Source organism: Xenia sp. Carnegie-2017, unplaced genomic scaffold, assembly GCF_021976095.1.
Source record: "Xenia sp. Carnegie-2017 unplaced genomic scaffold, XeniaSp_v1 HiC_scaffold_19, whole genome shotgun sequence".
Lineage (NCBI taxonomy): Eukaryota > Metazoa > Cnidaria > Anthozoa > Malacalcyonacea > Xeniidae > Xenia > Xenia sp. Carnegie-2017.
Window position 1 is genome coordinate 5583005 of NW_025813481.1, and position 13748 is coordinate 5596752.

Consider the following 13748-nt stretch of genomic DNA (forward strand, 5'->3'; position numbering starts at 1 on the left):
ATGGTGATATAACTCTTATGTTTGTAAACAATCTATGTCAATAAGAATTAATTGTTGTCCCAAAGACTCCTTTGTCCCAAGACTATATCAACTAATACTACCACAATTATATTACGAGCTCACGCAAAGTATAAAAATGAATAGCTTTCCACAGTTAAACTTTAATAGCGCATTTAATTTGCAGAGAATTTTAATTCAATACCACAAGCGTTTGTTGATGTTCTATTTGATAAAAATCAGAGGTTTCCTGTGGGTTGAACGGTTGACACATTTACTCAAAAATGTCATCACTTCGTTTAATTGGAATCCATAACAGCGCATATATATACATACGATTTCTCTCATGCTTACTAGTTTACCACACGTATTGTCACAGTCAAGCATTCAGATAGAGACATACACGCAGAGGGAGAGGGTGAGTGATCACAAGGAGTATTGTCAAACCGTGGCCTCCATAACTATACATTCAAAAAGGTAAAGAAGGTCTTGCACATGTTCATTGAACTTTGTATAAGTAGTTTGCGAAGTATCCACCTTAAAACACAATATTTTCCAAATCAGTTCGTGAACTGAAACGGAATTTCCTAACCCATTCTTTGGCATAAGTTTCCCACGTTTCATTTACAATTATGCTTGGGACAAGAAGATTTTCATTGTTCCTAACTAACTTTAGATGTCTACACGAAATATACCACTTTTGCTGGTAATTTGTATGATCATGTCGACCGTCTACGTTGATTCAATTCTGGTCGCCATTTCGCCGAAAATGAGGAGACAAAAAGCTGGAAAAACAAAAGGTTTAACACTCAAAATAAAACCGACTGTACGAAATGCAATTGCAGACATGCTAAAGAGAAACGTTCAAGGAAGTAAAAAATACGAAGATGAGCTGTTGGCTTTAATTACAGGTAAATATACATATAGATAAAAACGATAAAACAATAACGGAGTATGAATGAAAAACATTCAAATTCTCCTTCTATCCTCTAACATCACCCTGACACATGGAAAATAATACGCTAACGGAAAATCTTTTCACAATTTTGAAATTCCACAAAAACATTTCAAAAATTTTTTGAAGTATTTTTCGATTTCGTACCATCTAGCCTTTAGCATGTTCCCCTTGCTTAAAAAACGCAATAAACTTTTCACAAACAACGCTACAAGCTCCAAACAAAATATCTCAAAAAAAAACGCCGTTTTTTTTTAACAAGCTTGACGGTAAATAAGCCATAAGGCGGGGGGTATAGAAACCAACTATGTTTATGTCGGAGTAAACACACATGCAGTGATGGGGATACAAAAGTCCAAATAATAAAATCATTGCAATTATAAATTCGTTTATAACAATGTTATTGCATATGAATTTCATAAAAATGAAATATTAACGGTTTTTTAAAAATGTAAATATGTCTGAGAGAGGGCAGTAATTCACTTTGACTTTAGCTGGATCACTTACTACAAATATAGCTGTGATCACAATGAAGCAAATGCTACATAAATTATTATACTCTTTCAAGATAGAATGATATCATAATGTAGGTTGACATAAGAATAAAAATCAGTTTTTGATATTTTGCCTATGCATGCAAACACACACCTAGATATAAAAACATTTATGAGATTAACCTAAGCCTTGCGTGTGAAGATAATTGCATTCAAGGTCAATACTTTTTACAAAATCCGTTGCCAAGTGAATTTCACGCCACATTTTTCGCTTATATAAAAACTGAACGCGATCCAATACAAATAATATCACCTGCTTCTAATAATTAAAACAATTAACTCAAGAGATCGTGTAATGATGATGAAGAAAGGAGAAATCACGATTAAATTTCTTCATTAAAATTTTGTTTTTTTTTCTTTCATACGATAATTTTACGAGTAGAAATTATTACATGTCATAATCAGATAATCGATAAGAAGGAAACTACCCAAGGAATGTCAAATGATCAGAGAACACTTGAAACTAAGAACCCTATACCCACAGCGGTATGAAACGCGCTTCCAAATTGCATAACAACAGTTATGACATAAGTTTATTATCTAAAAGAATGAAGAATTAAGAGAAATAAGGGTTGCGCTAATTGAAGCAAGACTTGATGTTAAAACAAATGACTTCGCCAAAATTGGGTACATCAATCCCACGCGATGAACAGTAAAGATCTATTTTTACTGCGGTTGCGCAGTAGGGAGCTCAATAAAAATCAGAAAACAATACTCATATGCATAACAAGGAACAGCCGTCTCAAATCTCTTTGACATCTGGACTTTTACCTTGACTTCATTGAATGTCAAGAACTTATTTATCAAATGTTCACGAATGACAAACGACACACATCAAAACGCCTTTTATCAGTGCTCAAATATACCCACTAACTTGTTTAACTATCAAACTCCTAAGATTATGTGAAGATATTAGAGTACATTGTAGAATAGCATAAGATTATTGTAGTACAAGTGAAGTACAACTATTGTTGTAAGACAGAAAACATCCAGAGTTTAATCAAGTCGAAATTCTTCATTGTTCCAACAGGAAAGAAGAAAAAACGATCATTGAGATGGAGAATTCAATTCAAAAGAACACAAAGATTGACATTCGGCAAGCAATTATTCAAGTGAAAAAAATCGATTCATGAAATAGTAAACGCAAGGACGAGAGTTGCTGGCAAACTCGAAGTGAAAAACACATCCTAACGTAAAAATAAATCAAATTTATTTTAGAGAAATGTATGAATATTTATTGCAGTTATTTATATTTTGTAACATATTACGTTTTCATATAAGAAAGTGCAAAGTGAAACAAGTGCAATTGACATGTTTAATGAACTATTTACACAAATTCAGTTATCAATGTTTCGGGAATAAGTGAACGCAAGTGGATAAAAATATCTTTTATCCTTGGCATTTAATCCTCCCCGTTACGTCCCATCACAAGGTCAAAGATGGATAACACATGACATTCGTGGATTACTTAGGACATGTATCGCAAGCCTCCTTTGTTTCAAGTGATACGAGTTGAGGGTATGTAAGTTTTCAGACGCAAGGCAAGAGAATTATGGTTTATCAAGACAACATTGGACCATTACAGGCAGACACGGGAATCTTTTCTTGTGAAGTCGCTCCCTCGCTAAATAATAAATGGAAAAAAGATTCATGGTTAGAAGCACACGACGATAGAAATTAAAAATTAACCATGAAAATATAAACGAGGAAACGAGAAATTCACGCAACGAGGAAAAATATGAAAATTTCAAAAAGCAAACGTAGCTACATACCTTGTGGAAAAGCAAGAGAAACTTCACTTCATAAAAAAACTTTTTTGATAAAAAACCGCGAAAATCGGCAGAACATTTACAAAAAGCAATAACTTGATTCTTCATTGCCATGTTTTTAAAAAATGACGGTTTGAAACAAGCATGCGCACTGAGCGTTTAAAAAATATTTAGTAACTATATCCTACCTTTCATTGGACATATCATGTTTTTCTACTTCGCCACAATTATCAATAAGAACTTCATCATCATCCTTATTTGTCTCCTCGTGTTCTTCCTTTACCTCTTTCATACTTGGTATTTGACCAACAAAATCATTATTTATCTAAAAAGAAAACGTTCAAATGGAAGCAAGAACATGAAGAAAAGAATGCTTTCAATTTTACACTTACATTATCAGCAATTACTGCTTGTTTTGCCATATTCTCAGTCTTCACAATGCCGTCCTTTTCTCCAACAAAGTCTTCAAGTGAACTATGAACGACAAAACTGTTGAAACAACAATAACATTTACCTTTCCACATCATTCATATGGAGAAAGAACGCTTCCATCATGCATCAATAATACAGGAAACATATATACAACAGACCTCTTCACCGTTGATTCTTTACATGAAGACGTGTCACCTTCGTCATCATCGTGTATATTGGTCAACGCCACGTCATTTTTTGCCGTGTCATGTGACATAGACGGACCATCATCAGATACAGTAACGGTATCATCCAGCTTTTCTTCTATAGCAACTTCCTGAACATCATCAGATGGTGTGTCTTCTCTAGAGTCAGTCGTAAGAACAATATAAGAAACAATTCAAAATAAGTTTTTATTGTTTTTTACTTACTTTGTGAAATTGTCAGAAAAGCCGTCTGTGTTGACTACTAAAAAAAGGAAAACGAAATATGTTTTAACCACTAGCTACAATCTGTTAGTTTAAATGAAATGGACAGCATCACTTATGTTATGAGCTTACTATAGACTGAGCCTGCGGATGGTACTGCCTCCGTATCCATAGCAACGGGAGAATTGCAACTTTCATCACGAGATGGAGTGGAGCTAGTCAATATTTAAAAAAACAGATTTACGAAGATATAACCACCCACGAACTTCTAAAAGCAGTGATCTACCTTGATGGTCCACCAATACTATCAATGTCATCAAACTTGGCCCAGCCCTCTTCACTCTCCCCAGTCTTACCAGGAGTTGCCCAACCAACACTGGATGGATTAGCACTTTGAACAACCTCCATTGAAACAGCATCGGAGTCAAAATTGGCTGACCAAGCTATTTGAAAATTTGACAAAAAGTTTAACAATATAAATTATTTATTCATTAATCACATTGATTTAAGAAACAACACGGTTTTCGTTATGATCAGACAATGTTTAGTATTTGCATGAGTGCACATTTTGTCTTCAAACTTCAAGAAAAAAACTATTGATTGATGACATACATTCGTGCAGAATTACACTGCCATCATACACTACAGTTATACTTTACTATCATACTTCACTATATTACCATCATACAGTATCCTCATACATTACCATCACACACTACCATCATACTTTACTATCATACACTACCTTCCATAATACTATTATACCATCACACCATCCATCCCATATTACACCATCACTATTCACATCCATTACCATCACACATCTTCATCATATTTTATATACACTACCATCATACAGTATCATACATTACCATCACACACTACCATCATACATTACCATCACACACTACCATCATACTTTACATCATATTTTACTATCATACACTACCATCATACACACTGGTATCACACAATACCATCATAAACTACATCATACACTACCATCATACACTACCATCATACTTTACTACCATCATAAACTACATCATACATTACCATCATACTTTACTACCATCATAAACTACATCATACATTACCATCATACTTTACTACCATCATAAACTACATCATACATTACCATCATACTTTACTACCATCATAAACTACATCATACATTACCATCATACTTTACTACCATCATAAACTACATCATACCATAACATCACATACTACCATCATACACAACCATGAACAACACCATTTGATTTTCGTTGTCAATGAGAAATTAATAAATTGTTCAAACGGTCTTCGATAATCTCGATACCCATTTGAGTATTTCAAATTTGTGTAAAACGATTCTTGCTACGAGTGAAATAACCAGTTATCGCCGATAAAAGAGCAGAAAAAAATGTTAATATCATAAAACATACGATCATTGTTGTCAATGTCCATATTATAATCATTGTCTTTATATGAACAAGGAGACGATGTTCTTATATCATCAAAATCTTTAATTTTCTCATGGTTATCGTCATCTAATGTTTCATTTAGTTTCCCTCCTTCATCATCACTGTCGCTGCTCCCCGAGTCTTCAGACGGCAAACTAAATAAAAAGAAACAAAATGTTGAAAAATGAAAATTCAACAAGATTAAACGTACATCGTTTCTTTTAAAGAACAGCAGTGGTATGAAACACAAACAAACATAATATACAGGGAGAATGGGAAAAAAATTTCACCAATGATTTTTACCCTCTTAATTCAGCATTTGGAGAGAAAGTAATTTCCTTTGTGCTCCACACATCCTGAATAAAAAAATTGTAAATATTTCAATGTATAAATGGAAGAGAGTGATAAACATAAATAATTATATGTTACCTCATCATCACTGTCATCATAAGTACGTATTCTTTCGTTACAAGCCTCTTCAAACATGACAGATGCTGACTAAAAACGTCAGTGAGCATTAAAATTACACAACAAAACACAATGATACTCATACATTAGTCATCTCTAGTAAGGAGACCTATTTCTTCTGAGACATTTAATACAAAAAAAAAGGAACTTTAAAATGTGCCAGATTTAGAGACACAAATGAATTGATTACATATAGAACTTTAATATGTAATTTGACCTCACTACACTTCCCTATCTGTTTCACATCATCAAATGCTTATTTTCAATTGTTACGCATGTCAATAATATTAACTGGTGTAATATATAAATTTTTAACTATGTAATTATTTTCTTATGACCTAAAACAATAATCTCTTCACTTCCCTACGACACATCATAACAAAAATCAACTCACATTGTCTTGACTTGAGGTCGTAAAGTCAATATTTGTTATTCTGTCATACGGCGCGCTAAAAAATATAAATGTGTAAAAGAGAGCCAGCTTTTATTTTCAAGATAAATATATTAATACTTCATGTCATCGTCAGATTCTGGAAAATGGTCTTCATCGAATCCCATTGAGTCGAGAAATTCTGGAGCCATTTGCTGTAGCTGATAATTGGCAAAAGCCTTGAAAGGAAAAGTTGATGAACACATGAATTCATTAAAAACATATGTTGATGTAAAGACGCAAACCTGCTGATAGGAAGCAGTATTTCCATTATGCAAGTATGATGAAGAACGATAGTCGTCATCATCATCATCAGAGGACTGAAGAGGATGTCGACCAGCCTGGAAAAAAGAAAAATAATCTCATTTACCGGAAGAATAAGATTAGAACGAGGACATCATACGTAACACATGAAAAGGATGAACATATTATATCGTAACATAGGTTTCGATATAATAGCTACTTCTTTGACGTTCATTACCAGGTCTGTGTTGTTCTTTTTGTTTATTTCTGCTAATTTCCCAGAAACAAACTGTTCCCATTTGTCCTTATCTTCTTGCTTTAGTTCTAGTAAGATATATTAGAGAGTTGATGAACAAAAAACAGTAAGTAAAAGCTTCCTTAAGATGAACAAAGCATCATAAAGTTTAGTCGTCACACATATATCAGATTTACAAACATCATAGAGTTTGGTCTATACACGTTTTGTTTATACAAAACATCATAATACCGTTATACATGTTTAATATGTACAAACCATCATAAAGTTTGGTCAGCCTCTCTTGATTTTTCCCTTTGTTGATATTTTTGTAAAGATTGTTTGCAATCTTGGTCAAATGACCCATGTAGCCATGACGATGACGAATCGTTTCATTCCTAGTAATGATTAAAAAAAACTACAATACACGATCAATTGAAGAGCTTTGTGAACAAACACTTGAAACCAGGGAGAGAACAATGAAGAAAAGAGAGATTCTGGGTCGTGTAACGTTTCGAAAAACACGGCTTGGCTTTTTGCTTTGTAATTTGAATCAACCTCATCATTTACTTAACAATCATCATTAAATTCGACAAAACTATTATCTGTTCTGTCCAATAAGTTCAATGCAATAATAATGGCAAGCGATAGCCTAAACAACCACATAACTTCCACTGTTTACATATACGTGTATGTATTGTTGTCCACCAAGGGCACAAATCTTGGACGGTGGGGACATGTACCTATCCCCATTTTTCAGAAAAATTAATGATTTCAAAGTGTAAAACATTAGGAAAACAACTCCTACATCCTGTGAGATATACCAAACTTTTAAAACAGATTTTTGCTCTTGTAATGTCTACCGTTCATCTGTTCACGATTTTGTTGTCTATAGTTCATCTGTCTTTAATTGTCTTGTTGTCTACGGTTCATCTGTCTTTGATTGTCTTACCACTATTCATCTATGCATGAGATTGTATTATTGTTCACGATTCCTCTCTCCAAGATTGTCTTCATTACCACGGTTCATCTATGCATGAATGTCTTATTATACAGTATTAATGCCGTCTGTTTGTTTCTTTTCCAAAGATTTAGCGACATTATCCTCCTCGGTGGGCTGAAGCTTGCTTTAGGTCTCCCAAGATTGGATTAGCGTGGCAGGAGTCAAAACCTCTCCCAAAACCTTAACATGCGACCCTCTAGTGCTCAAATAACTCAGAATGGTTTAGACTAAAGTATCTGATCTGGAAATGCGCGAGGGTTTTTTTAGGAACTTTATAGTAAAAATCACTAAACCAATTACCCATTCTCTTGAAGATCAAAAGCTTTGGTGATTTCATGAACAATATTTAAATCTTTCATCAGCTGCAACAATTCATAACAAAAAATTAATACTTCAAAAAAAAATACAGCAGGCCATCTTGGATGCCTCACAAATCAACTCACTGTTCGGAGTAAATCGTGTTCTGAACTGCTATCTGTTGGAGCGTTGCATAAAATGGAGTTGATGCAATGTTCTACTTGAGCATGAAGAAAATTATTCCATGGATAACGAAAAAACAACTCCTAAAAAACAAAACATAGTAACTATAAACATAACAAGTATATATTTTACAATTTTCACTGCACAAATCTTTACAACAGAAGACCCTTCATGAAAATCAACAACTTTATAAAGTTGTAACAGAAAGATCCTTCAATGTAAAACCACAGAATAATGATTATACAGAAGGGTCACTCAGGTGTACAACTCATTGTCGGCCATTGTTCCAGCCAGATGATTAGGATTTCTCACTTGTTTCCAACCATTAAAATTACATGACGTCAATACTTAATAATGAATTCAAATATATTTTGAGTTAAGAAATGACTTCAGATCATTTTAAAGGTTTGAAAAAAGTCAAAAACCCTAATCATCTAGATGGAATAAAGGCGGCCACCATGCGCAGCACGACATGCGCGAGGATGAAAACATCAAAGGTTCCGACATGAGTGACTCCTCTGTATGTTCTTATTCTGGGGTAAAACAATTAGCAAAAAGAAAGCAAATATACATACCCACATGACATTAAGAGTGCCTAGTTTAGCCAATTCCTCTTTCACATCGTTGCGCTTCGCTTGCAAGACGACAGCAAATAGCTTCATAATTTGTAATCGTGTTTTTCCAAATGGTGGTTCAAGAGTACCTGCTGTAGTTGATATAGCAACCATCTACAATACACAAACATCAACTCAAAGATTATGTAATAGATACGTACAATTCAAGAAAAATCCATTACAAATGATCGTATGCTTCTTTTACCGGTGGTGGGTTAGTCAAAAGATGATGAAAGTCGTTAAGTTTAGGCAAGATTGCAGATAGTGTTACAGATACCCCTACAACAACAAAGAGTGTTGACATTGTGAGTTATAACGTCATCATACACAGATTCCCCTATACAGCTGGTCAGTCATATACCGTGATTCAATCGTTCAGCATCCAGTGGTGTTAATGGTTCTCCAAGTTCAACATTTGAAAATGGCGATTCAGAACTAAAGGGAAAAATGTGAACTGAAAAAAGGTAAACTACATGTATACATAAATACACTATGACTTACTTTGCTTTATTAATTTCTAATAACGTTAGAAGAATATTAATGCCGCCCACGATGCTGTCATGTGAGGATGATAGGTGTACTTCATGTAACATACGGTCAAGCAACACAGATAGTGTCTCATTGCTAAATAACAAGAGATCCATAGACGAATATTGTAAATACTTTTCAACAATGTACTGTGCAATCCATCAAATACCACAGTAGGAACTTACTCTTCTATTGTGGATAATATGGGATCTGGCAGTGCACACTCTTGAAGTTGTGACATTTGTTCTCGACTACTTTTTATTAGCTCACATATACATTGTGAGGAATTATAGATTTTCTAAAATATACATTTATTTATGTATTAGAATGCTGTTGACGTACATAATGATGTACATAAAATGGCATTTGTAAAAAAAGTGAAAATGACTTACATCTGGTGAATTTCGTGGATTAATGATTTCTACAAGTTTCTGTATAAGTCTCTCATTATTTAACCACTAAACAAACAAATGAATCAAACTTCTTGTAAATTCTTCAAAATATAATTTCTACTTTAGTCAAAAATCAAAAAACCTAGACATTTGACTGAATTTTTTTTATTACATGAAAACAAAAAGAAATATGTTGACCATTTACAGGAAATAGAAACAGTGAGAAAAAACCATTTATCACATAAAGTCATTCCGCACATGAAGGTAGAAGAAAGTGATTCAGAAATAATAGATTAGAAAAAATGTCTTCCAATTAAGCAATGATTAATTTCACATTTATTCCAAAGAAAATCACTCAAATAGAACACAAAACAAAATGTTTGAAGATTGTAGTATTTACCTGTAACACATCTGACCGTGATTCAATCATATCAATGTTATGGCAAAATTTCAACACAAGATCCATAATTGCTGATGTATCAATGTGTCGTAGTATGCTGTCTATAGGGTTTTTCTTTGACTTTAGGAATTGAAGAGCCTTTGAAAATTGAGAGCATAAAGTATTATATTGGTATGTGAAGGTAAGTCCAAAGATTCTGTCACTTAATAAGAACTGGATTTGGACAAGTTCTTCAATATCTATTATTTTATCGTCTTAATAATCATTTTTCACATAGTGTTAACATCCGCAAAGTGCATTGTATAATGTGTACTTAAATTTTTACCAAGGTACATAAACCTGCTGATATGTTTTGCTTAATTGACATTTATATTAACCAGAAATTTACGTAGTTCAATTTTAAAAGCTACTCACTGCATTTGTCTTTCTTCCGGCAACAAGCGAAAATACTTTACTAAAAAAGCTTTAAACAGAAAAATATATGATAAGGTCAGTCATTAAGGAAAAGGCAACAATCATATACAAATGTGTCAAAATGTACCTAGCCAAGAGAGGATTAAGAGTTTTCTCAGTGTCTAAAAATTGCCAAAGTTTATCTAGTAAAACCTAGAAAAAATTAAAGTCATGCGTGAGAAGTGAAGAGAGAAATTGTATCACAAAACAAAGCAATGATAAAATCTAGTTCAAATGTACCTCATTTTCAGCTAGTTTTTCAACTATTATTTGAACATCAGAAGTGAGAATTTCACAAGCTACATTGGGATATCTAAGAAGAAAAAAAATGTCACACATACATTCCACTAAATCCAGCAATAATGAAATGTTCACTAATACTCACTTATATCTTAGTTTATCCTCTACTTCTTCATCAGGCTCCATAACTATCAAATCCACCATTTCTTCTAAAATTTCTTTTCTTGTGAGACTTGAAGAATTGAGAAGAACAATGATTATTTCTTCATGATACATGTAACTTCCAATGGAAATATGAATTACACATACAAATCTAAGAGTTTCCGATTTTGAGATTTACATTCTTGTAGCACATCATCTTCATCAAGTACCTCAGACAGAGTGCAATCCTAGAACAGAAAGCAAGGTGTAAAACATGATATTCAATATATTGTATCATAAAACAAAGTATAAGACATCAACTACATGTATCCCTTCTGCCTAGTCATATAAACAAAGCCCAGTTAATGAATGCACAAGTAATCAGTTTATTTTCTATTTAAAATTCCTGCAGCTCCTTTAGGGTCAATGTAAGATTCCACTCTACCTAGCTATGTACTCACATCTTTCGATAGCACAGTATCCAACGACGAGTTGGAATGCAAATCAAACTTCCAAAACATTATAGAAAATGATCAAAAACGTTTTGCTGATGTTACGCGTCGCTCCAAGAAAGCAGCAATTTAATCGGCAAACATTTGCAAGGTGAAGCTTTGTATTTTAATCAGTTGTATCATAAAAATCTTGGAGGAAATCAGAGCAAATTCAATGTTCAAATATTCAAGTACTTTTATAAACTGTATTACTATTCAACGTATACGAACTAAAGACTTGATGAGGCAAATTTTATAGCGATGACGAATTTGATAATCCAAATCAATAATCTCGAGAGTAAAATGATGAGATGGCCAAAGCTTCTCTAGTTTTCAGAGAAATTGTGAACACTTTCAACTTGAAACTTGAGATCACATCCATTATTACTTCAAATCATAACAGAAATTCAAGAGTCGACAATAATGCCATCATTCGACGAGTACTACCAGCCACAAAAATCAACTTTTGCAGAATCATTCGCCTAATATATCGAGTTAAATGCAGAATAAAATAAGCACAAACAAAATGATTTTTAGAGAAAAATATATATTTTATACTTTCAAATTGACTAAGACATTTATTATCGTCAACGGTAGGAAAGGAACCTTCCCATACTGCTTTGCAAGGAACTCTTCTATTAGTCACGTGAGTAGATTGTTAATTGCGAAATCGAAATCTACATACATGATAGAAAAACTGCAAAATTAACTTGGTTAGGCGTTTGAAACTAAATTAACCAATAAATAAAAAAATTCTCATAAGATAATACTTACAAATGCAATAGCCCTTTTATACAACAAACATGTATAATTGAAAAGTTTTGGTGATGCAATCAAGTTGAATTGGAAGCCTGGAACTCTCTCATTATGAACGAAAGCATCCATGGGCTTCATGAAAAAAAGGAATCAACTACTTTATTATAATAGTTTTTATAAAGATAACATTAATTAATAAGCCAAGCAATTTGTATCGTCTAAATTGAACCTCGCTTTCAACTCGTATGTTAGAAAATTTTGATTCATTTTTGATAGTGGATTTCTTTTTGCCTTACGATATGTTCATGATTCAATCTACAAAAAAAGATTCTCTTACCCAGTAATTTTGCGATTAAACAGCACACTTTTCGGATTCAAAGGAATGCTTTTGATTGCATAGCATAGAGACAGCCGTCCAATTTATTACATACGTAAGCGTATATAAAGCATTTCCAAATCACGTACAAAATTTCCTTCACATGACCAAATTACCCTCCATTTAAACAATAAAAATTCAAGTTACCTTGACAAGTGAAGCAAACCCTTCTTTTTCCAAGCGTTTGCAACGCCACAAATTCATTCCGAAATCTTGAATTTCTCGTAGCGTAGCCGAAAGGAATAGGCTTCAGATCAGGATACTCATCTCCATCATCACAGCCATTTTGATTTCTTTCTTGATCTTTTTCAGCGTCAAGCTTATCTGAAGTGATGTTATGGCTTAAACTGTGCGACATGGGATTTGGAGAGATAAAGGATGTCCAAGAAAATGCTATGCTAAACATTGGCTACCGTTCTCCAGATATAGACATCTATCTATAGAAAGTATATGACATTATGCCTTTTTCATTTATAATTTACACCAACTCTAAGCCTGTTTTATACGCCTTTTACTTGTTACCTTTGAAATTGTAACTTTCTCATAAGGCTCATAATCATTAAAATTGAACGGACGGGAATACGGAAAGATCAAGAGGATTTTTACAAATTCTAGAGGTATGTTTTCTTACACGGAAGGACTTGGAATGATGATCAATAGACTTCATTTAAGTAGACGTATTTCCATAGTTTAGACCTGAAAAAAATTTACCTGCCACTTCAAGGCCTTTTTCTCATGTCAGATCGCTGGTGCAGCTAGTCCTTGGATACAGCTGTAAATGTTATTGCTAAATTTCTTGTTTAAGGAAAGAGCTATTAACCTTGCTTTGGAAATTTTATAACTTTCATTGCAATCACTTTCAAACATTCTAGACTTGCACAAAACAACAGCACTAACGAGATTTTTTCACAAGATAGACAAACGTAAGGTGCAAAT

The 13748-nt window shown here is 33.4% G+C and overlaps 1 protein-coding gene and 3 long non-coding RNA genes across 5 annotated transcripts; 2 read left to right on the forward strand and 2 right to left on the reverse strand.

The window, feature by feature from the left end:
• Nucleotides 1-294: 294 nt before the first annotated feature.
• Nucleotides 295-2806, forward strand: LOC124438290. The gene is made up of 3 exons (XR_006946033.1): nt 295-474; nt 674-908; nt 2537-2806. It is a non-coding gene; the product is annotated as an uncharacterized LOC124438290 (long non-coding RNA).
• On the reverse strand, nt 2700-12457 carry LOC124438288 (serine/threonine-protein phosphatase 6 regulatory subunit 3-like). Of its 2 annotated transcripts, none has more exons than XM_046988347.1 (30): nt 11651-12457; nt 11358-11437; nt 11194-11280; nt 11049-11121; nt 10897-10961; nt 10770-10818; nt 10356-10493; nt 9956-10021; nt 9749-9861; nt 9537-9659; nt 9397-9470; nt 9241-9314; nt 8997-9149; nt 8385-8504; nt 8242-8303; nt 7218-7336; nt 6942-7027; nt 6706-6801; nt 6542-6639; nt 6425-6479; nt 5992-6060; nt 5866-5918; nt 5545-5717; nt 4401-4557; nt 4247-4329; nt 4118-4154; nt 3866-4051; nt 3668-3749; nt 3464-3600; nt 2700-3133 (listed from the first exon to the last, which is right to left on the reverse strand). In XM_046988347.1, the coding sequence occupies exons 1-30, from the start codon at nt 11708-11710 to the stop codon at nt 3067-3069; spliced, it is 2835 nt and encodes a 944-aa protein (XP_046844303.1). In that variant the 5' UTR covers nt 11711-12457; the 3' UTR covers nt 2700-3066. The 2 variants fall into 2 exon arrangements, with proteins under 2 accessions (XP_046844303.1, XP_046844304.1); XM_046988348.1 differs by having other exon boundaries at nt 2700-3130; nt 11651-12455.
• LOC124438292 lies at nt 9309-13400 on the forward strand. The gene is made up of 3 exons (XR_006946034.1): nt 9309-9499; nt 10482-10536; nt 13125-13400. It is a non-coding gene; the product is annotated as an uncharacterized LOC124438292 (long non-coding RNA).
• LOC124438293 lies at nt 12681-13714 on the reverse strand. Its single transcript, XR_006946035.1, has 2 exons — nt 13524-13714; nt 12681-13249 (listed from the first exon to the last, which is right to left on the reverse strand). It is a non-coding gene; the product is annotated as an uncharacterized LOC124438293 (long non-coding RNA).
• Nucleotides 13715-13748: the final 34 nt, after the last annotated feature.